The 23696-nt window shown below is 43.7% G+C and overlaps 1 protein-coding gene across 7 annotated transcripts in view; it reads left to right on the forward strand.

Moving 5' to 3' along the window:
* The window catches only part of TRAPPC10 (trafficking protein particle complex subunit 10), a 70067-nt gene that overhangs the window by 24860 nt on the left and 21511 nt on the right, over positions 1-23696 (forward strand). For all 7 annotated transcript variants that reach the window (XM_036443712.2, XM_036443713.2, XM_036443715.2 and 4 more), the window contains 10 exons: positions 70-181; positions 2598-2845; positions 12664-12810; positions 13612-13726; positions 14585-14661; positions 15869-15960; positions 17986-18126; positions 18700-18812; positions 21498-22012; positions 22783-22924. In XM_036443712.2, coding sequence (XP_036299605.1) covers positions 70-181; positions 2598-2845; positions 12664-12810; positions 13612-13726; positions 14585-14661; positions 15869-15960; positions 17986-18126; positions 18700-18812; positions 21498-22012; positions 22783-22924 — 1702 coding nt within the window. The remainder of the gene's footprint in view (positions 1-69; positions 182-2597; positions 2846-12663; positions 12811-13611; positions 13727-14584; positions 14662-15868; positions 15961-17985; positions 18127-18699; positions 18813-21497; positions 22013-22782; positions 22925-23696) is intronic.

The raw sequence follows: 23696 nt of genomic DNA on the forward strand, positions 1-23696 counted from the left end.
TTCATTAGCTACATAGTGTTTCAAAATACTGATTCAGGCTTTTGCTTTTTTAAAACTTGGGGTAAACAGGAGGAACTGGCCTTTGTGTTTGAGATGCTGCAGCAGTTTGAAGATGCTCTGGTGCAGTACGACGAGCTGGACGCCCTGTTTTCTCAGTATGTGGTCAACTTCGGTGCTGGCGGTGAGTGGTGACACTTTAGAGGCAGATCCTCTTCTCAACACAGTTTCCCCACTTTTAAGTTGTCTGGAGCTGACATTCATTCACAAAATGATTCGAGCATCCGTATTATTGTTTTAAAATACATTATGTGGATATATTCTCTATGTTTCAGTAGGAATGAAATGAGAATTAAGAATTAGTCACTTTCACTTTTAGAAGACTTCTAAGTAACCACCGCATTTAAGTGGTTTTTCAGGTATAAAGTGTCATTTTTACAGCTGACAGCTGGCTAGTGACACTTCTGATTCTGTGCCTCCTTGCTAGCATAAGGGTGGGGTCTTTGCTTCTGTTGAGAGGTCCCCTTTGTGATATTTGAATGCTCATTGCAGTGGTTTTATATGACACCATTGTGATAGGTGTTCATTTTCCCTCTAAACTTTCAGGTAGTATCTTAAATTCTTTCAAAAGTACAAAAGTAGCACTGTCAAACCATTTATGAAGTTTATAATTGTCCTCACAATTTTTTTGGTCGCTAATTTATTTAGCTGGAAATAGCATGAAATATGTAGATATTTGTCTGTAGCTTCTTCTTATTAATGGCCCATCGCAGGCATTTCTCCAAGGTAACAGCTGAAATTCCAAGTTATTTTCGTTCATAGCTGCGTGGTGCTTCATAGTTTGGATTAGTTAGTTTATTCAGCCATCTCTTGGTGCTGGGCATTTGGGTGTTTTCTGCTCTTGCCACCATTAGCTGGGTTGTTATAGACATCTTTGTTGGGTGGTGGGGTGTTTTTTTTTGTGTGTGTGTGTTTGTTTTCAGAGAGAACTCTTGTTAGGATGTCCAATGAAAGGAGTGATTTCGGGGACCATAGTGTCTGCTAGAAAACTTGGAATGAGCAGTCCCAGGGCGGTCCCCTAGAGTCATGCACCACCTTAGTTCTGAAACAGATGATGCAATGTCACTGGTGACCCCACTCCCAGCCAGTTTTTATCAAGTTCAGCTTTGGATCTCTTATTTTGCCAAGACACAATGTAAACATACAACCAAAGCATTTACTAATTAAGTAAAAAAATTTAGAAGAGATAAAATTACATTTCTTATATTTTACATATATTATACATATATATATTTTAAATATCTTACCTATTTCTTAAATTATATTTTATAAAATTTCTTTGTTCTCTCAGTTTTAAAATAAACTTGGGGGCCATTTAAAATCCAAAAGTAAACCTGGTCCAAGTTCTGCAGCTGACTGATACTATTGTTCATTTTTGTTCCTTCATTTCATAGACACTTGTTGAGCATCCACTCTGTACCAGACACTATTCTCAATGAAGCAGGGACCAGAACGAAATCAGGCATAGGAAGAGAAATATTTAGCTTACAGGCAGGCAGGAATAAGTGCAGGCTGCAGAAAGGACACAGCAAGGGGATAAGGTGGCGGTGAGTGCTGTTCAGGTCTAGGCTAAACAGTCCAGGAAGGCTGAGCAGGTGGCCTTTGCACAAAACCCGAAGGGAAGGTGGGTGTGAGTCAGGAGAATCCTGGCGGTGGGGACCGCAGAGGGACTTGCTGGTGTTGGGACTCCAAGGGTCTGACTAGACATCACACTTAGTGTGCACTTGACAGCTCTGAGTATAAGTGTAAGTCAGCAAAGGATGCTGTGGGTTGCAGTTGGCACTGTAGATACTCAGTAGTGTCAGATGCCCATTATCAAATTGCTTCCTGACATGAACATGGAACAGAATGATTCTGACACCTCTCTTTTGGAGTGAGAAAAATAGATTAAGATTTTTTAATAGAGTTTGAATGACTTGTTACTGTAGTTTCTTATGTTTATTTTAAGGTCATATTTGAGTCTTGGGGTTATAAGTTTAAATTGAGAGCATTGCTGGAAATTTTTGACAAGCAAGAATTTTCTTCTCTGCTTCCTGTACTCCATCTTCCTTTGTTTACTATCCTTTTCTCTAGGAGCAGGACTCAGGTAGTCGGCACGGCTGAGTTAGAGACAGTGGATTAAGGAAAGGAGTGGAGACAAGGAAGACAAAGACCTGTGTGGCCCCAGGAGCAGGCTGCCCTCCAGCCCCAGGAGGCCTGCTCCAGCCCAGGCCTCGCGCCTTCCCTCAGAGCTGACTGACCCCAGGGCCCACGGCTCCCTCTCTCCTCAGCCGCAGTCTGACTGCTTCCCCACCTGTCACCACCTTGTGGCATGGTACCCTGTGCTCACTGTCAAGTGACAAGTCCTGAGTAAGGTGCTTGTAAGGATCCCATCCCCGCATCCCAAGACTGGTTCCATGCTAACCGGAAGGGGCGGGCTGCTACTTAGGGAGTAATCGGGTGGTGAGCTGCCCGCCAGTACCTGAGGTCCCACAGTCCCTCCAGCATCTCAGTGAGGTGAAGGGATCTGTAGTCAGCTTTCATGATGTGTGTTTGTTTAGATGGTGCCAACTGGCTGACTTTTTTCTGCCAGCCGGTGAAGAGCTGGAATGGATTGACCCTTCGAAAGCCCATAGATATGGAGAAGCGTGAATTGATACAGAGGCAAGAAGCTACCCTATTAGATCTGCGCAGTTACCTGTTTGCTCGCCAGTGCACCCTGCTCCTCTTCCTGCAGAGGCCGTGGGAGGTGGCTCAGCGCGCCCTAGAGCTGCTGCACAGCTGTGTGCAGGAGCTGAAGCTCTTGGAAGTGAGTCGTCTGTTTTCCCAATTTACCCTTTTCTTGACTGTTCACACAGAAATCCCAGACATTGAACTATTTGTGCTTAGGAAAGAGTTTTCTTTTCTCAATGTCCTTAATTTCTTGTATATAATCTGTATAGTTACTCTTTGCATTGATTAATTAATTGCTGGAAAATATAATTTCTGCTCCCAGTGTGGTGGAGTTCATGTTGGCACAAAGCAAGCCTTTTGGATTAGTTTCTTAATATAATTTTGAAAGTGGCCTTTGGCTCATTCTCTGGGAGCAGGTCTTCATGACAAAGTACCCTCCTGAAGGACATGCAGGATTAGGTTTTGCAGGTAGATATTTGTTTTATTTCAGAACTGTCTTCGTTTTGTAAGTGAACATGCAGGTAACAGTGTGACACACAGCCAGCTGTGCCATGTTAATTAGCACAAAGCCTAATGGAAAGTACATTATGAATACGTGTGGGCACATGTGTGTGAAAGAAACCACTTAGTGAGACTAAATGTTGATTTGATCTATAGTGAAATATCGCCTTTAAAGATGAATTCACCCAGGGTGCCTGAACTCTTCCTTCCTGTAGAATCATAAATATTAATGTGAGGAAACCTAGTTAAATGGGTTCCTAGTTAAATTTAATTTCAGCAGCCTCTTTGCCCAGGAAAATGCATACATGCGCATACACAGTGTTATATATTGTTTCAGAGGATTCATAGACACTCGACCCCCATTCCTCGATGATGAACTAAGTGAGTGGTCTAATTCCACTTCACACATGAAGAAAGTGGGTCTGGAAGTGATTAGGTGACTTACCCAGAAACATAAGTAGTCACAGAATCAGGTCATCCAAGCCATGTTAGTGGCCCTTCTGTCCTGGTCCACACCAGCACGCCTAAGGGCACAGTTAAGAAAGGTCGAAGAGTGTAATATTCCTGTGTTAGGTAAGCTCTGGGCAGGGGGTAGCTTTCCTAATACAGGAACTTTATTTTGTGTGCCCCAGAATGCTAAGCATAGGCTCAACATTTAGTTTGAAATAATCTCAAGTGATTTAAACTTTTTAAATACAAATGAAGAGAAATTATTTTAGTTCATTTCTAAAGGAGAAATGCCTAGCCCAGCTGTCATAAACTTGAGAATTTAAGAATCTTATTATTTTCTGCCCTCAGACATCTAATCAAGCAAATGAGGAAAAATAACATTTTCCACCTTGAAATGACATTCTTTGACTCCCTATAACGAGTAGTTTTAGGTCACCTGCTCTGGCTACTTGGATCTTGCTGTATAGACCTGGGGTTGGGGACTGTGTGTGACAATTCACAGTCAGCTCATGTGTGCCTAGAGCTTACCTGGTTTGGACTCTCGTCTTATTAGTTTACTGGGGGAGAGGAGAGGAAGGGGATTATATTAGAGTCCAGGCATGTCCCACAGGCACTTCATATGGAACAGCCCCGGGACCGGTGATCAGACAGTGCTGTTCGGCTTGGGGCAGGCTTGGGAAACCAGAGTGGTGCGGAGCCCCCTCCTTTAGCATGGTGCCCAGCTTGTCACAAACTCAGGGATTTAACCATTCTCAAATTCTTGCTCTTACCTTAGAAAGTTGACCAGTCATAGCATGGCTGCCAACCTACAGAGAGGAGGGGAGGCATTGCCAGAGCCAGCGGGACAGATGGCCTGAGGGCCAGTCCTCTGGTGGGGCCGCTGGCCCTGGGGAGGAAGCCGGCAGTGCAACCACTTCCTTCTCTTGCCCTCCTGCCTCCTCCAGGCCTTCTAAAGCTGGAAGGTGTCATGTGCTTCACACATGACAGCAGCGGGGGGAGTGGCCGGGGACATCCAGCTCAGAACAGGAGGTGTCATTGCACACTGGTGTCTTTGTCCCGGCACGGACCTCTTACCATTCCGGTGTGTCCCGACACGCAGGTGGGCTGCACCATGGCACACTCGCCTCCTGTCAGCTTTCCCAGTGCAGAGCGGGCTTTGCTCACCTTAGCCGTCGTCTTAGTCCTGTCAGGCCGCTGGCTGTGGGAAGAATGGAAACAGGCCAGTTATTGCCCTGGGAAGAGACGTGTGAGGCACAGTGGCGTGGCCCCTGAGTGCCTCGGCAGATTGTGTGGAGGTCAGCCTGGCAGCCGAAGTACTGAGCTCTCAGGCTCCTCCTCTGCTGGGCAGTGCACCCTGTGCTGTTGTCAGGATCCCGCATGCACTGGGGCACTTTACCCCTGGCTCCTTCTTCTTTGGATGAAAATGGTCATTGTCATCATGGTATTTCCCCAAGTGGAGTTTGACCCATTTTTAATCATGTTTAATGTGCTCTTTGTGCGTATCTGGTTCTTCACTGTCCCTCTTGTGGAGTGGACCCAGGCCAAAAGGGACTGCACGTTGAGGGCACGCCACCTGCTGTTTGCTCTCCGTCTCTCCCTTCCTCAGGTCCCAGCTATTCCTTCTCTCACACCACACGCGCCAGCAGCTGTCGTGTAACTGTGCCGTCACTCAGATTCCTCAGGACCTGGGCATGCACGAGGTGCCCAACCCCTGGAGTCCACCATGCCCGGGACATTTTCTGGGGCTCCCCGGGGTGACTGGCACCTTTCTTGCTGGGCGCTTGCCTGCTTTGCGCACAGTGACCTGAACCCCATTGACCTGACTGCCGTCCACTTGCAGGGCTCCTCGGGAGCTGCTTTCACTGCAGAAGTGCTTTCCTGTCTGTGCCAGCAGGTTGATGGCAGTGTCGTCGGTGTCCCTGGTGAGGCTTGAGGACACGGGTGGGTGCCAACATCTACATTTGCATGCCCTGCATCCTTCCTGCTGAGACCTGACCCAGGTACTTGGCTCCGAGCTCACTCTTCCTCCCTGAGATGGAGGCAGACCTTGGCTGCCATTGGGTTGTGAGGATCCATGAGGTACCACGTGTACAGGGAGTGTAGCATGGGCTGGGCACATCACCACCCCTCTTCCAAGTCAGATGTTAACATGGCCCTCCTTATCCCTGTCTTCTTGAGTGTTTCTTTCAAGCGATGGTGTTCCCTGTACTCTGGCATGTCAGTTTTCTCCTAAGACTGTAGAGGTCATGTGACCCTGTAAGCATGAATTACTCTCTCAGCTTTCTCTTCTCAGATTCTTTCTGCAGGGGGAGGATTGTTGTATCTTACACCAGAGGCCAGTGCACCCACTCGTGTTGAGGGGAAGGGCTGTAGGCAGTTGGCGGGCCGGCCCCGCCCCCTGGTTGAACTCCCGGTCAGGGGACAATTTGCATATTAGCCTTTTAGTATATAGGATGTTTTGCAGTTTCTTTTAACATTTTTTGGAAATATTCGAAGGTCCAAAGACTCAAAATTATTTCTATATTTTGTACAGTTGATTCTACTCTCAAAGTCAGACTCCCTTTCCTGTTCTGGGCTGACTTTCTGGTGTGTTGTTTTTTGTCATCAGGGCAGGGGCTAGGGGCCGATGGTGAGCTTTGGTTCTGACGGGGGAAACTGTGGGACCAAGGCCAGGGTGCAGCCAGTGTGAGGCGGGGCTGGTGTCTGGCTCTTCAGGGTTAGGTCAATGCTGTTAACCTTTTCAAGCCCAAGCCTAAGTATTACAACGACTGTACCTTCCTCATTGTGACATCTCCAGCAGGACATGCTGCACACACTTACTTTTGTGGCTTGGGAGGCCTGTCGTGGTAGCTTCTAGGCTGGTGTATCAGTTGATTTAAGTGTCTTCTTTGAGGGTATCCTTTCTCTGACTCATGAGAGCAATGGTTTGGGAAGTGGGAGGGAGTGATGGTGTCCACGTTCACCCTTTGATTAGGATTTACAGTGATGGGGTGTTACATCATCCCGTGTGTTGCCCACAGGTTTATCAAAACCACACTAACCAAACAGCAAATGGTCTTCTCAACACTGCAGAGCATGAAAGTCAAGGAATGTCAGTTTGGAGAAATGAGTTTAAATAAAGGAAAAGGGAATTGTGAGAAGAAACAAGTCATCTTTTCTGTCAGAGAACAGTTTAGGCTGCTGCCATTTTAGCCCCCGTGACTGGCAGCTCCCCTGGGGGCCGCCATCTTGAAATGGCAAAGGTCAACCTCTCCCTTTGAATTAGCCAGTCGAGAAAGACTGTGTGCCTGAGCTCCAATCAAAAGTGAGGGACAGGTCATGTGTGTCAGGATTAAAAAGCCAAGCGGACTGCCCACTCAGTATGCATGTGTTCCAAGACCATGTGCGTGCACACCCTCCTGTAGGAGGAAAGATATTTGCCTTACAAAAATAAAAAATAAAAATAAATCAAGTATCTTTGAGAGGAAGGGGAATATACCATGGGAATAAGCTCACCTCTGTGGTTGGGCCCAGAGTCCCACCCAGGGATCCCGGTTAAGAGTCTGGGGCCAGCTCCCCTGATTGAAAATGTGGAAAATGCAAATTGTACTTACCCCATACAGCTTAGGCAGGAAGTTACATCAGCTATGGGTGGGTTCACATAACTGCATTTCAGAGTTTGTTTTTTTTTTCTACAACATTTAAAAATTTGCTCTTTATTTACCAAAAATTAATTATATCCTCTGCATACGTTTGGAAGATATGGACAAGCATATGGAAGGAAGTGTCATGCTTACCTGACAGCAGGAGGTCCCTTGCTGGCCTCCTCTGTAGAGGAGCTGCTGTCCTGTCAGTCTGTCCTGCTCTGAGCAGGCTGCTTGTATATCATCCTAATATCACAAGGTCATACAAGTAGGAACACAAGTTCAAGGATACACTGTTCTTAAAGTAATATTTAGCATAAACCCTCAGGTGGCCTTCCAGAAAGATCTCCCCATTTCAGTTACACTAGCAATGACGGTTTTCTAATCTTTACCGAACTGGTAAGGGAGAACGATGTAAGGAAGGTATTTTCTAGAAGACCATTACATATTTGTCTAGTGACTGTCCAAATGATTTTTTTCTTAATTTGTCCGCCTTGGCACTGACTTGCCTTTTATCCGCTTAGGTTGTGATTGTGCTCACAGACAGGGTAGGACCAGCAGGATTAGGACCCTTCAGGATCCCAGAAGAGCCACTCATCCCAGAGACTGGCAGGAGCCATGCGTGAGAGGCCATTGCAGCCAGTTGGCCAGATTGTGAGCAGGGACTGTGGGTGGTAGAAGCGTCCAGGTTAAACTGGAGAAAACAGACAAGGCAAACCTTGGGACACCTATCCAGGCGGGCTGGCTGGGATAGGAGTCCCAAGGTTTGAGCCTAGCAGAGGACAGAAGCAGAGGTGTGATTGAAGGCAAAGTCAGGTCAGCAAGTACTTGCTGTGTGGTAGGCCCTCTGCTGGGCTCCTCGGTGCGTACCTGGAGGCTGTTGTGACCTTGAGCCACGAGGATCTGAGCTGGAAGAGTAGTGGGAGTGGACAGGAAGAGGGGATCAGTGCAAAGGAAGGGTGTTGCTAAGGCTGAAGTACGATTTGATGGCTATAGGAAAAGAGATAAAGGGCTACCAAGCACCCTTGGAGAATTTTAAATAAATGGTTCAAGAAAAACTTAAATAGGACCAAAAGATCACCTGTCAGATACTGTAGTAAACATGGGTGGGAGGATAGGGACAAACATGAGGAAGAAACCCACAGTTGAGTGTACTGAGCAAGCATGTACCCAGGTCGTCAGAGCTGGGGTAAGAGAAGATTTTAGGAGAGGGTCAGGAATAGAGAAGCAGCTGTGCATGGCGCTTCTGTTTAGTTTAGTAAATGTTTGTACAGTGTCTAACGTGCTTAGGAGGGTTTCTAGAGGTGGTCTTGTATGAGCTAGATTTTACTTTATTATATTTTTTATTTGAGCTAGATTTTTAAAAATTCATTTAATCAACAAATATTCACCAAGCACCTATTATGTGCCAAGCAAGTGTTTATTTTAGGCACCGTGTTTTTAGCAGAGAGCAAGACAGACCGAACCCTCATCCTGTGGAGCTTTTGTTTAATGGAATGAGTAGATTGTAGATGTGGCTTGTGGCCAATGCAAGAGTCCATTTCAGACAGAGAAAATGATGTTTTATATAAGGAACTGGAAAGGATCTTAGTCTTGTTAGAAGGGGCGAGACAGGGCTTGGAGGTGAAGGCTTCAGAGGCACTGGCAGTGTATCTTAAAGGTTATGAAAGTGCTTGTGTATCGTCTTGAAGGTTGGATTTTATTCTAGAGCACTCCCATTCCTAGGCATCCAAGAAAATAGGATGGCTCTGTGCAGAGCAGCTTATGACCAAGCAGGGGCCCAGGACTGATGTTAACTTCCAGGGAATAGTGTTGGTACACCTCTGTTCCTAAGCAGCACGGCTTATGATCAGTCACCTTTGATTAGTAGACTGTGTCTGCACTGGGAGACTATGGAAACCTGACCATAAGGCCATGCTCTTGGGCACCTCTCTGCTATGTGCAGCTGTTACAGGAAGGGGCTCCGTGGGCCACAAGGTTTCACGAGGGACCCAATGCCGGGATCGCCTGCCTCCTCTGTGAGTAGCTGAGCACTGGGACAGGGGTCTTTTGGGTCTGAGAAGGCTCCCTCCTCCAGAGTTAGGAAAGCATTGCAAATAGTTTTATCTGTAGGAGCCAAGCCTTCAAAGCAACCAAAATGCCTGTCAGCGAGGGGAGTGGAATGGGGGGGATGGATGAAGAAACTGGCATACCGGAGAAAGGCCTGACACCCAGCAGTGAAGCACAACCTGCTGCCCATAGACCCTGAAAAGCTGAGCTCTGCTGACATTATATTGAGCGAGAGATGCCATGTGCTGAAGAGCTCATGCTGTGTGACTCGATTGATGTGAAGTTCAGCAGTCAGGCAGAAGGCATTACTGGTGACAGAGTCTGAATAGGGGAGTGGGTATCGACGGAAAGGGGGCTGGAGGGAACCTTCCAGGATAATGAAATGGTCTGTTTCTTGATTTGAGTGGTAGTGACAGATGTGTCCTTGAGAACTAAACTTAGAATTTGTGCCCTTTACATACCTTGCTGTATGCATTTTGTAACTTGTTTTTTAAGTAATGGGGAAGGTATTACTACAATCATATTTTAAATAAGTAAGTTTCACTAAACTTTCCAAAAGTCTTAGGCGACCCATGACTGAAGTTCTGGCTGCTGTGGAGTCCAGCTCTGCCCGGCCTTTGAAATGTATGGAGAAGAAACTGGCTCATTGGTAATTTTTTGGTATTTAGTTTGGGCCTGGTTGGGAGCCCAGATGGACGCACACAAATGAGTGGCAATGTAAGAGGTAGATGGCACCGAGAAGCTGCAGATCACAGGTGTCATAAGATGCCATGTGGCATACCAGTTTATGTTCCGGTGTCTTTCAGTGGAAACTTACATTTAAACGGAGGTTTCATAGGAAATGTAGGAGGCTGTGAAAGTCTTTGGAAATAGGGCAATGAGTGCTCTGCAGTTCCTGAGCAGCCTTGGTGCAGGAGCACAGGGTGTTTGGGACTTCCCACTGGGCAGGATTGGCTGGAAGCTTCAGGTTCCAGTTAGTAAAACCAGTGCTGCATCTGGACAGTAGGACAGCAGGACAGAGAACCTCAAGGCATTGTGTCAGCGTGCTGTCCATCTGCTGGGTTTGACTTCCTCCAGGTTGGAAGTTGAGGCTTCAGCTTCAGCCATTAGAAAAGCTGATGCTCACTGACTGTGTTATTTTGTACACTGTTCTTCAGATTTACAGGTGGTTCTTGCTTTTTGCAGAAAATAATAAGCCAAAAAAAAATCTATGCTTTTCACAAAGTGGCCTACTGTTGCCACCACAGCGTTTGACTCTCGCTTCTTCCTTCGCACACACACATGCCACATAGGGGTGGGTGCAGCCTGGTCTCGGAGACGGGCCAGCCCCTGGCTGCTGGTACAGGTGTTCACCTCTCAGAGCTCCCTGCTGTGACTCCTGGGCTTCCTCAGACCCCTCCAAGTTACAAGACACTTGGAGCACCTCCAGGGTCCATGCCCTTCATCCTCCCTGGCAAATACCTGTGCATGCCTGAGGAACTGTGTCCACAGGATGGGTACCCGTGTGGTGGTATCTTGTCGAACCAGGAGGCCCTGTGAGGTGAGGCCAACCCACTCGGAGCCCGCCCTGGTTTGACTGGGCAGGGAGGAGCATGCTCTGTCCCAGAGCTGCGTCCTGCGACCAGCTCTTCTGTGCATCCTTTGGGTGTGGTCCATTGTCTGGGCGAGAAAGTCATACCACTTTTGAATGTACCTTCTGATCACGTGATTTTTTTTTCTATGCTGATTTTTCTTTTCAAAGGCTCTAAGAGGTTTATCTCATTTTTTTTAGAGACTAGAAAAAGTAGTTTTGTTATGAACGTTTAATGGCCCTCTCTACTTCCGTCTTTTATTTGTGCTCAGGGTATGCTGAAGGAGCCCTTGTGTAAGTCAGTTTCATCAGCATTGTGCAGCCCTTCCCTCTTCAGCTGACAGATAATTACTTTCTAGATTCCCTTTTTTTTCAAACCTCACCCGAGGATATGTTTTTTTCCATTGACTTTAGAGAGACTGGAAGGGGGAGAGAGAGAAAAAAACATTGGTTGGTTGTCTCCCATACATGCCCCAACTGAGGATCGAACCCACAACCTAGGTATGTTCTCTGACTGGGAATTGAACCTGCATCCTTTTGGTGTGTGAGATGATGATCCAACCCATGGAGCCATCCGGTCAGCTAGGTCCCATTTTGAATGGTACCAATGACCATCTCACTAGAATTGGGGTGCCAATTGTGAGATACCCCATAATTTAGTGCCTCCAAGAAAGCAGTCAGAGTGTCAAGATCCCATTAATTGTGAGACACTTTACAGTTTCAGAGATGCTAAAATGTGAAAAAAGTACCTTTTTTAGAGTTGATCATATACAGTAAATATTTTTGCATAATATCACATTTGTTTTATTTTTTAATGGAACAGCTCAACTATATACAGAAGTAGAGTGGATAATGTAATGAACTTCTAGATACCTATCACTAGCTGCAACAGTCCCCAACCAGAACGTGATCAATTTTTTTATTCTAGTTTTATTTTTTTAATATATCTTCACTGATTTTAGAGAGAGGAAGGGAGAGAGGTAGAAAGATAGAAACATCCACGAGAAAAACATGGATTGCTGCCTCCTTCACGCCACCTACTGGGGATTAAGCCAGCAACCCAGGCATGTTCCGTGACCGGGAATCAAACCGTGACCTCTTGGTTCGTGGGTCATTGTTCAACCACTGAGCCACGCTAGCTGGGCGGGTCCAATTTTTATGTCATCTAAGTCCCTGTCTGCTTTCTCCTGAGTTATTTTTTCAGCAAGTCCTAGATATCATGTCTTATTTGTGTGTGAATATTTTAGTGTATATTTAATCAATAGGAGGTTTTTTTTAGAAACATGATCACCTAAAAAATTAACAGTAATTCCTAAATATCATCTAATATTTACTTAATATTTAGATTTCTAGTATTGAATATGACCTTTCTAAAATGTGACCCAGTGGTCATCTGAGATCTTAGCTTCCTTTTTTTGTAATATGTGCTCTTCGAACCCAGATATGACCAGGCCTTCTTATAGGATTCTTTTCTTCATAAGCTTTAAAAACTCTATGAGTGAAAGGTATATTCCTGCCAAATCACTCATCAGCAACTGAAATATAGAACCAAATCATGTATTTGGACATAGATCACTTCTTTCTCTTCAGACGTGAACTGATATAATTATTGTTATTGTCTTCTTTTTCTTTCCTGTAGTTTGGCAGGTGACAGATTAGGTAGCTGCCTAAAGGGGCAGACTAGAACATGTGGGTTTGCGTGCTTTCCCTGAGTACCCTCCTCATGTGCCCTCCTCATGTGCCCACTCTTGTACCCCCCAGGTCTCCGTCCCGCCTGGCGCGCTGGACTGCTGGGTGTTTCTGAGCTGTCTGGAGGTGCTGCAGAGGATAGAAGGCTGCTGTGACCGGGCGCAGATAGACTCGAACATTGCCCACACTGTGGGTTTATGGAGCTATGCCACCGAAAAGGTAACTGCCCCTGAATGCAGACATGGCCATTGTCTGTGAGCTGTGCCTCTCAGGTGGATGGACTAGCTGTTTGAAGAAGTGTTCACTCAGTCACTACATGTGTTCTAATTACTTTAGGGTGTGTTTGGATTAAATGATTTCTACTCTTTGTTCAATCCAGATTAAACACTTGTTATGCTTGTGCTGAAGGTGTGGTTCTCTGCCAGCAATTTCGGGGGTTGGGGGTTTACAAAGAAGGATGAAGAGTGAAACGTGAGAAATGCAGTGTGGTCCCGTGTGTGCAGCACGAGGGCCTGCTGGAGTGGGTCACAGGGATGCAGATTGAGCGGGAGGCCTTGAAAACTTGGGAGAGCGTAAGCAGGTGCATGGCATAAGCTGAGAATTACCAACTTCAGAGCTACTGTTACTGTGTTGAAGGTAGGAGTGTGAAATGATCCCAATAAGTATATCTTTATATCCAAATAAGAATCATTTAGAGTAGAGGTGTCGAACTTAATCAGAGAAGGGGCCAAAATCTAAAATCCAGCCTAAATCGCGGGCCGAATGGTTTACTGAACAGTCATAAACTGTCATTGTGATGGAAACGCAGCGGAGTGCAGTGATGACAGCGCGGTGCGGGCCACATTGCAAGGCCTGGCGGGGCGGATTTGGCCCGCGGGCCTTGTGTTTGACACATGTGATTTAGAGGAAAGCTGAATCTTTTCTAAAATTTAGTTGTATTTTAATTTTTATATTTAAATTTATAAATTCTCTGCTGACTCTTGTGGCAAACTAATTGAAATTGTGGGTTTATCTCAACAGCTAAAATCCTTGGGCTACCTGTGTGGACTTGTGTCAGAAAAAGGACCTAACTCAGAAGACCTCAATAGGACAGTTGATCTCTTGGCAGGTTTGGGAGCTGAGCGACCTGAAACAGGTACTTTCTGAGATGCACTTGTGCACGTAGCACAGTGGAAAATAATGCAATGTAGGTTGTAACTTGGCACATGTAACTCAAATTCTAACAGTATATTTACCATTTGGGAAATCGCACTCATTAATAGCTGACCAGATTTATGTAGGATATTTTACCTTTTAATAACATAAAGAAATGTTAGAACTTGTTTAAGAAATTGTTGGAAGATTTCTCAAAACTGTGTGTGAGCTTCTCCCAGGCTTACATGAGCTGATTATGACTTTACAACCCATGTGACATTTAAATGCACCAGTTTCCCTGGGAATTACTAAATGATCTAGTATTCTAACAATACGGCCAGACAAATGCTTTTATAGCCAGTAAGTTACTCCTAGGTAATAAAAGCACTTCGAAAGGAGCGTTACTAGTTCCTGTGGGTACAAGTATAGTGATGAGTATGATTTAGCATAACAGGGACAAACTTGTAATAGTTCGTCCCTATTATCCAAGAACTGAAAGGACTCCTACTAAATTGAATACATTTACAAGGGGAAATGTATAATATTGCACTGTCTTACCCAGAGACCACCTCAAATCATTTGGCAGTAGGTAATTCTTTGGAGGATTTGTAATATGTACTTTAAAAAATTCTAATCTCAAAGATTTTTTTAAAAAAGTATATGAAGGGTTTAGACTGTTTCATGCATTTATTAATTGGACAAGATTATAGATAATCATGTAGTTTTGGTTTGCACGGCTATGTGTGTAGTTTACAAGTGTTAGGTGAAGTCATCTGCCTGTGGCAGGCGAGGGGCAATATAAACTCATATGTCCCGAAATAACGAAGATGAATAAGGACTCATTTCTTTTTTGTTTAAGCCAACACAGCTCAGAGTCCTTATAAGAAACTCAAAGAAGCATTGTCATCAGTAGAAGCTTTTGAAAAACACTACTTAGTAAGTATTGTTCCCTGTCTACCTGTGGCAGAAAACCCAGCTCTGGAAGACTTGCTGCTCTGTGACCTTGTGAATTGGGAATGAGCTGGAATTTAGGACTTCCTTCTTGTTGGCCTTTTCAGTTTCTTTGGTGCCCTAGGGAATTGTGGGTAAAACCTGGAATAGCTGTTGTTCATGGGGCCATACTCAGGCATAAACTTATCTTAAGATATTTATAAGTTTGTTTAAAATGGCATTGCTAATTCAGTAGAATAGAATTTGTAAAAGAGGATAGTGAATAGTTTTCCATGGACAGAGGAATAATTTGGATTTGAACAGAGCTGTTGTGCTTGTTTTTAAAGGATTTAAATTTGGAACCTTACAAAACAGTATAAGTAGAAGCTGGGTGAGTCAACTTCGTACCTGAGTCATGGTTAACTCAAGAGTATTAGATGATGGCTTCTAGTAGTTTGTCCCTGTTACCCAAAGAGTGAAAAGAACACTAGAAATGTTACCATATACAGAAAGTACTTCGGCAAGCTAAATATTATATGCCTGCTGAGTTTGTATTTCTTTTATTATACTGCTTAATTTTATGTACAAGTTAATGATCTTGTATAAATCACATTATATGCCTTAGCTTTGTGGTCAGCAGACTGCAGCTCACGAGCCACAATCAGCTTTTTGGCCCCTTGAGTGTGGCTCTTCCACAAACTACCACGGCCTGGGCAAGTCTATTTTGAAGAAGTGGCAGTAGAATAATTTAAAAATATTTGTCTCTCAAAAGAAATTTCAATTGTTGTACTGTTGATATTTGGCCCTGTTGACTAATGAGTTTGCCGACCACTGTCCTAGCTGGTTTGGCTCAGCGGATAGAGCAGGTCGGCAAGCAGACTGAAGGGTCCAGGTTCAATTCCAATCAAGGGCACATGCCTTAGTTGCTAGCACCATCCCCAATAGGGGGTGTGTAAGAGACAGCTAATCAGTGATTCTCATCATTGATGTTTCTATCCCTCCCTCTCCCTTCTTCTCCGAAATCAATAAAAATATATTTTTAAAAATAATAAATCACATTATATAAAAACTCAATACAAAAGTAGATGCAAAATAAAAATAATGTTAGTATTATTTAATAACTCTTTTGCTTCAGCTTGGGGTAAATAAATGTAGGATGTGTCTAGTATTAAAGTTGAAGTACAACATTATGTGGTGTTTTATTTTCCCACAGGATCTGTCCCACGCTACCATTGAAATGTATACAAGTATTGGGAGGATTCGATCTGCTAAGTTTGTTGGAAAGGATCTGGCAGAATTTTACATGTAATTGATTTTCTTTGAATTTCACACCTGTAGTAAGAAGAGATTTGTTATGTATGTAGTTAATGTGAAGTGTACACATATTTATAGAATGAAAGATTAAAATCTGTTAACCAATCATCATTTTTTTCAATTTCTTCTGAAAACCAAACGGAGAGGTTTTCAGCTTGTTATTCTTAATAGCTGATAACTGATCTTTGCATTCCTTTTATTAAATTAATATAATGATCTTATGTAGTATATGTAACATTGTATATATGTAAGTATTGGGATATTATATGTAAGATATAGTATTATAATTACATTTATTCAGTTAAAGCATTATGAGGAGATACTTAAGATTGTACATCCAGTGTTTACTAAGTTGGGGTGTAGATTCTTAAATATTTTGTTCTATAGCATTTTCTCTAGTTTATATTAAATGCCTCCTAGGAGTTTGAAAGCCTGGAGGCCAGTGATGTAAAGTAACTGCATGTATTCTGTCGGGAGAGAGGATGACCATGACTGAGTGATGTGTACACATGCAGGGAGTATTCCCAGTCTTGCTCCAGCTTTAGACTCAGATTTCACAGGAAAACGCAAGACAGCATATTTCTCATGTGTTTGATAAAACTGGCCTGCCACAAAGAAGAAATCCTGGTTGGCAGTGTCATTGCTATTTGAAAGCATTGGAAAGAAATACACATTGTATAAGGAAAAATATATTTACGTTTTCTCAAAAGAAATGTGTGTTTGAAATGAAATCTTGAAATCTGTAGTATTTTCATTAGGTGAAACAGTTTTTTTCAACTGATTGGAGTGGCTGCAGAAGGGATTTATAGGCCATCTAAGTGAACTTAAGTTTTCTAGCTTTGCTTAGAGCAGCTAGCCAGTCACACCACTGATTAGCAACAGTCAGGGCTGACTTGGCACTCTCGAGCCTCTTATCTAGTGCATTGCAGGAGTAAGCTATTGTGGAGCAAAGGAGCCGTGTCTGCAGATGCTGTGAGTGGTGCCCACCTGGACATTAGTCTGCTCTGAGGCAGGGAGCTACAGTGGCTAATTGGGTTCTGGCTTCACCTTGGCCACATACTAGCTGGGTGGCCACTGGCCTCCATCTCTGGGGGCTGAATGATGGTCTGTAGACTTCCAACTCTAGAATGTAAGAATCTTTAGCTAGAGATAGTAACTGAAGAAGTATTGAAAGTTTGGACCTCTTTAAAAAGGGGTGGAATGGGAGAGGACCATAAAAGTGTAGAAAAACAAACACATACTTTGATAGGTTTACATTTTATTTGATTTGAGAATTTGAGAATGTCATTGTTTCAAGAATGGGGCAGTAAAAACGAGGTGTCTTCCAAGGATGCCCATTTAGCCTTAGCCTCTTGTCCCGAGAGTTTGGTGGTCCCAGCCCTTTGGTGAGGGCCAGGGGACTCATGTTGTCTTGGAGGCTTTAGCAAGCTCCTGCTAATTGTGCTTTCAATTTTGTTTTATTTGGAACATCTTGAAGGTTTAAATTGGGAAGATCCTCTCTTGAATTCTTCATAATTCTCTGTAAATCTTGGAAACCTGCTCAGTGCTATTTGCCCAAGCTCCCCTCTTGGTTGGGCCATATAGAATGCTTCTATATTTCCTATCTTCAGTAAGTAGGTGGCACCAAGCCCTGGTTTTGTAGCTTCCTTCCCAACTAGCTGTGTACCTTCACCTCCTCTTACCTTTGGTATTCTTATATGTCAGCTTGAGATAGTGAACAGTGCCCTCACTTTCTTCTGAGATTCGACTATAAAAGTTCTTTGACTAGTGTATGATGCTGAGCAAATGGTGTGGGATCATCATCGCCAGGAGCCTATTTTTGGGCCCAGGGGTGTATTCCTGATCCTGTGCTCTTCCTCAGACCAGGCAGGGCACGTCTCAGAGAAGGACTGTCTAAGATGGTACAAAGGTCATTGTGGAGGGCTGGAAAGGGTGGAGAGCAAGTCATGAAAATTATGTCTAAGTTTGTTGATTATCATGAACCATAATGAACGCTTCTATTTGTTGATTTGCAAGGAAGAAAAAGTCTCCACAGAAGGCAGAAACCTATCTTCAAGGAGCACTGAAGAATTACCTGGCTGAGGGCTGGGCACTGCCTATTACACACACAAGAAAGCAGCTGGCTGAATGCCAAAAACACCTTGGACAGACTGAGAAGTATCCTTTAAGTGTAGCATTTCCATGAAATAGGAAAATTTGTTTTGTTCAAACTGCAACAATGTCTACAATTGAATGTTTAATAAACACCTAATAATTAGAGAGAAAAAGCCAACCTGTACATAGGTACCATGTTCAATGTAAGCTAAATGCCTAGTCCTCACATTTTATCTCTTCCTGAGTTCCTAATACTTCTTTAAAAAATATGCTTTTATTGATTTTTAGAAAGAGAATAAGGGAGAGGGATAGAATGATAGAAACTTTGATGAGAAACATTGATTAGCTGCCTCTTGCACACCCCCTACTGGGGATTGAGTCAGCAACCCAGGTATGTGCCCTGACTGGGAACTAAACCTGTGACCTTTTGGTTTATGAGTCTGCTCAACCACTGAGCTGAGCTGAGTTCCTAATAATTAAAACAAAGAAAAAAAAGGGGGTGGGGTGGGGTGGGGAGTGGGGGAATGAATACCTGTTAAACTGCACTTTGAAAGCTCTGGGGCCTGGAGAAGCCGTCTACGTGCAGCACCCCTTGGTATAAGGTCCTCTGTGCAGGCCCTTGACTCTCCATCCCAGCTACCTTCAGACCAGTAGCCTTCTAGCCAGCGATCATCACTTAACTGAAGAGGAACGGAAATACTTCTGCCAAGAGATACTCAACTTTGCCAGTGAACAGATAGATAGCCCAGGTAAGGCTAATTGTTACAGCTTTTTATTGTGAACATTTTCAACTATTACAGAAATGTAAAAAGAGTATACAATATATAATGTATACTAACCACCTGGATTCAACAACTAGTAATACATTGCTGTGTAGCAAACATGTATCTATATATTTCTTTTTACTTTTTTCTTTTTTGCTAAACTTCAAAGCAACCTGAGACCAATTATAACACTTCACCCTGAAACAGTGTAGCATGCATCTTGGAGAACAAGGACAGCCCCCTAATCATGCTCAAATTGGCAGGGTTCTAATTTCCTGGTACTCAGTAGCTCAAATTCAATTCTCCTCATTGTTTTTATACATTTAGTAGCGTCTAATCAGGGATCATATATTACATTTGACTGTTGTATCTGAATTCTCCTTTAACTTAGAAGTTTTTCCCATCTTTTTTCAAGACACTGATCGAAATTTTTTAATATCTCAGCTATTTTGAGATAGGTTTTACATACCATAAAATTTACTGTTTTGCAGTGTACAATTCAACACCTTTTAGCATACCACTATTCATAGATATGTGCGCATCACCACAATCTGCTTTCTGTCTCTAGATACTATTCTGGATATTTCATGTGAATGGAATCATATAATATGTATTTTTTTGTGACGGGCTTTTTTTCATTCAGCATAATGTTTTCAAGATTCATCCATGTTATAATGTGTCAGTATTTCACTCTTTTTTATGGCTAATAATATTCCATTGGATGGATGGCCCACATTGTGTGTATTCCTTTATCGGTTGTGTGTAAGACATTGACTTTTAGACATCGAGCCAGACATAATGGACTGTCCCACCTTCTGGAATTTGTTCAGTGTTTCCTCATGAGTATGTCCAACAGAATGTTGTTACAAAAGGCTAAGATTCAAGCTAAACCTTTTGGCAAATGTATTTTATAACTGATCTTGTATGGTAGGATTAAATTTATTGTAACACTTAGCTCCTGGGGTTTTGTTTATCAAGAAGAGTACTTATTTAAAATAGTACTGTCTTTTTTTTTTTTTTTTTAATCCTCACGCAGAGAGATTGTTCCCATTTATTTTTAGAGAGAGTGAAAGGGAGAGGGGGAGAAAGAGAGAAACATTGATGCAAGAGAGACCCATTGACTGGTTGCTTTTCACACTGACCAGGGCCGCAGATTGAATCTGCAATTGAAGAACATGCCCTTAACTGGGAATTGAACCCACGACCCTTTGATCTGTGGGCCGACACCAACCACTGTGCCAAACGGCCAGGGCTGAAATAGTACTGTTGTGGTCAGCTCTGGTGGCCATCACAAAATGCCATGGACTGGATGTTTAAGCAGCAGGTGTTTATTGTCTCACAGCTCTGGAGGTTGGAATCTGAGACCAAGATGCCGCCAGGATTTGTTGCTGATGAGGCCTCTCCTCCTGACTTATCCTTACATGGCAAGGAGAGAGGGTGCTAGGGGCTTCAACTTTAGACTGTCAGGAGAGCACAGTTCAATCCATGGCAGTTACTAACTACTTGAAAGCCAGTATTTCATAGGTTTTGGTTTCAGGTCCATATGATCATTGACTGCTGGCTTGTTTCACTCACATTGAGCTGTTCGGATGGGTTTCTCAGGAGCAACATGGCCTTGACTAGTTGGTTTGTTCTGTAATGTGCTCAAACTAGCTATTGGTAGAGCCTTATGCTACGTCTGCTGTGTGTGACATATACGTGAGACTATGCAGTTATGTCTTTCCTGCCAACGTTCTTGGGTATCTATGTGTGAATAGGCTATTCCATAATCATCCGCTATTTTTTTGTGTATGTGATTTTATAGTACTACCATCAGCAAGTTCTTTTGTTGATTAGTGTTTAATAAATACCACTGCTCAGTCCGGCAGCCCTGTGGATTTTCTAGAATAACCAGGTGCTTGTAGAAAGGAGGTCAAGAAAGCGGTGGGTTCCTCTTGGTTAGTGACTGTGGGCTGGAGTTGCACTGCCCCCTGCAGTTCAAGAGGTGGGGCTCCTCGCTCAGTGGGCTGACATCATAGGCCGGCAAACACCTGGGTTTGTTTCCTGATACACAGAGATGGTGGACATCTTCATTTGGGAATTTTGCTATGGAGGTGGAAAGTGGTGGAATTCCTTGAAACAGCTCTGGGAATTAATTGGACCATTTAAAAAACGTTGTTTTGGCCCTGGCCAGTGTGCTCAGTTGACTGAGCATCATCCCATGCACCAAAAGGGAGGTGCCTCGATTCCTGGTCAGAGCACATGCCCAGGTTCCAGGCTTGATCCCTTAGTAGGGAACGTGCCAGCAGCAGCTGATCAATGTTTCTCACATCAGTGTTTCCCTTCCCCTCCCCATTACCCTTCTTTTCCCATTCAAAATGTTTTGAAATTGAGGAGTTGACCTGTATTTCTCTTTGGTTTAACAGAATTTAGAAACCATAATTCTTCAGGTTCTTTGATTTCCAGGCGTTACCTAGGCATTTGATATGTTCTGCTTTTGACAATGTAATTATTCAGTGTGTGAAGATGGTATGTGGTTGGGTAGTTTTAAACTGTCTCATTTGAACTCACTACTTCTTGCCTCTCATGTTGAGATACTCCAGTTGGCCCAGTGGTAAACAAGGTCCTGCTGCCTCTGCCTCTTCTAGAAGTGTGACTTGGGAAGCAAAATATGCTGCTCTGTATTTGCAGGTCACAAAGTCGTCCTCCCTATGCATTCTTTTGCACACCTGAGAGATCTCCGTTTCACTCCCTCCAATGCTGTGGTACACGTGGGTGGTGTTTTATCCGTGGAGATAACTGTATGCAGTCAGATGCCCGTCCCTGTCCACATGGACCAGATCGCCATCAGCGTCCACTTCAGCATAGAGAAAAACAGTTACCGGAAGACTGCTGAGTGGCTTACCAAGCACAAGACGTCCAATGGGGTTATTAACTTTCCAGTGGAGACCTCGCCTTTCCCTGCGTCCCAAAACAGTTTACCAGCTCTGGAATTGTTTGAGATGTTTGAGAGGAGCCCCTCGGATAACTCCTTGAACACCACAGGGATTATATGCAAAAATGTCCACATGCTCCTGAGACGGCAGGAAAGCAGCACTGCTCTGGACACGCCCTCGGGGGTGGCTCTGGATGACGGGGCCCCTGTGCTGAAGTGCTGCAGTGTGACTCTAGAACCAGGGCCCAATACCATAGCCTTCAGGACACAGGTATGTGTTGAGTTGGGAGGTAACTTCATAGGTGGTCAGCAGGGGGCGCTGGCCTGCAAGAATTATCTGAAGTGTGGTGGGAATCAAGTGGAGGCCTCTGTTCTTTTAACCTTGATAATGTTTTCTCCTTAAAGAAAAATAGGCTGACAGTTAAAATAATTTTTATACTTATACAGTTTTAAGGCAATTGATAACTTTTGAATGAAGTGCTTAACCTAGTTGTGTTCTCACTGGACTTAGATTTTTTTGCCTTTGTTTTAAAATATACCCTCATTTGTTAAAATGAGATTTCAAAGAAGGTAGCATCCTTGATGTTAAAGTTTATTTTCCTTTTGTGACTCATGGCTGTCAAAGCAGTTGCTTCTGATTCACTGACAGTCTTTCTCCAATGCAGTGTGTCCTGTAATTCCTACTAATTAGGGGTGTGGCCTCTGGGGAGGACAGCTATTTGTCACGTGTTTTAGTCTTGTCTGAGAGCAGGTTTTACATCTCATGCATTCAGAAAAGAATGCCACAGATAAAGTTTATTAAATTGAAAATTCATTATTAGAAGTCAAGTTTAAATCCCAGTTACTCAGAAAGATGTCAATAGAACTTTTTAGGGCCTTTTGCAAAACAGCCTGCCTGTAGACACATGAGCAGAGAGCAGTAAGATAAAGAGGGTAAAAGAACAACCAATTCATGGATAATGGTACTTCCACCTCCTGTTCTTCGGGTGCTTGCAGCTGGGAAAGGGGTGATGACTTTCCAAATGCTTGATTTGACCCTAGGCCAAGGAGCCTGGAACGTACACACTGCGGCAGCTGTGCGCCTCGGCGGGCCCGGTGTGCTTCGTGCTTCCGCACCTCTACCCGCTGGCGCAGTACGACGTGTACTCCCAGGAGCCGCAGCTGCACGTGGAGCCGCTGGCCGGTGAGTGGCTGCACAAAGCGGGATTGTGGGGTCAGGTTTGCACTTCTCTCCTTTTCGAAGGAGCCTGTGAAAGCAGAGCTTTCTGCACCAGCGGACTTGCAGCATGTTGTAGCTGGGTTCCTCTCTCAGAGATGTTTGGGGTAGCATCAAGGGAATCTTGCCTGGCTATGACTTTTCTGCTCATCGAATATTTTCATTCTGTAAATGCTAACTTTCGTGTTTAATAAGCATGGTATATCCAAACGTTAAAAAAAAAAAAAAAAAAAGAATAAGAGAAAAATGAGCTATCAGTTAATGTCTACTATAGAGAACTTAATAAGTAAATTTCTTGCTTAGCGTTTCATTACAAAGGCTAAATGCCAGATTTAGTTACATTTCATACTCTGATCAAAAGTATTTTCCTTTGAAAGCATTGATTAAACTTGATCTCCTAGCATAGTATTTGAGAAATTCAAAGCTGCTGTCCTCTTTGTTAAGTTCTAAAATTAGAAAGAATTGGTGTAAACAAATGATTTAAAACCACACATGAATTAAAACAGTAAAACAGAATGTCTTAGTTATTTAGGCTGGAACAATGTACTTATTGGCTTGTTTCTTCCATTTGAAAAACCCCACAAAGAGCCGAAACCGGTTTGGCTCAATGGATAGAGCATCGGCTTGGGGCCTGAAATGTCCCGGGTTCGATTCCGGTCAAGGGCATGTACCTTGGTTGCGGGCATATCCCCAGTGGGGGGTGTGCAAGAGGCAGCTGATTGATGACTCTCTCTCATCG

Source organism: Pipistrellus kuhlii, unplaced genomic scaffold (genome assembly GCF_014108245.1).
Source record: "Pipistrellus kuhlii isolate mPipKuh1 unplaced genomic scaffold, mPipKuh1.p scaffold_m20_p_2, whole genome shotgun sequence".
Classification (NCBI taxonomy): domain Eukaryota; kingdom Metazoa; phylum Chordata; class Mammalia; order Chiroptera; family Vespertilionidae; genus Pipistrellus; species Pipistrellus kuhlii.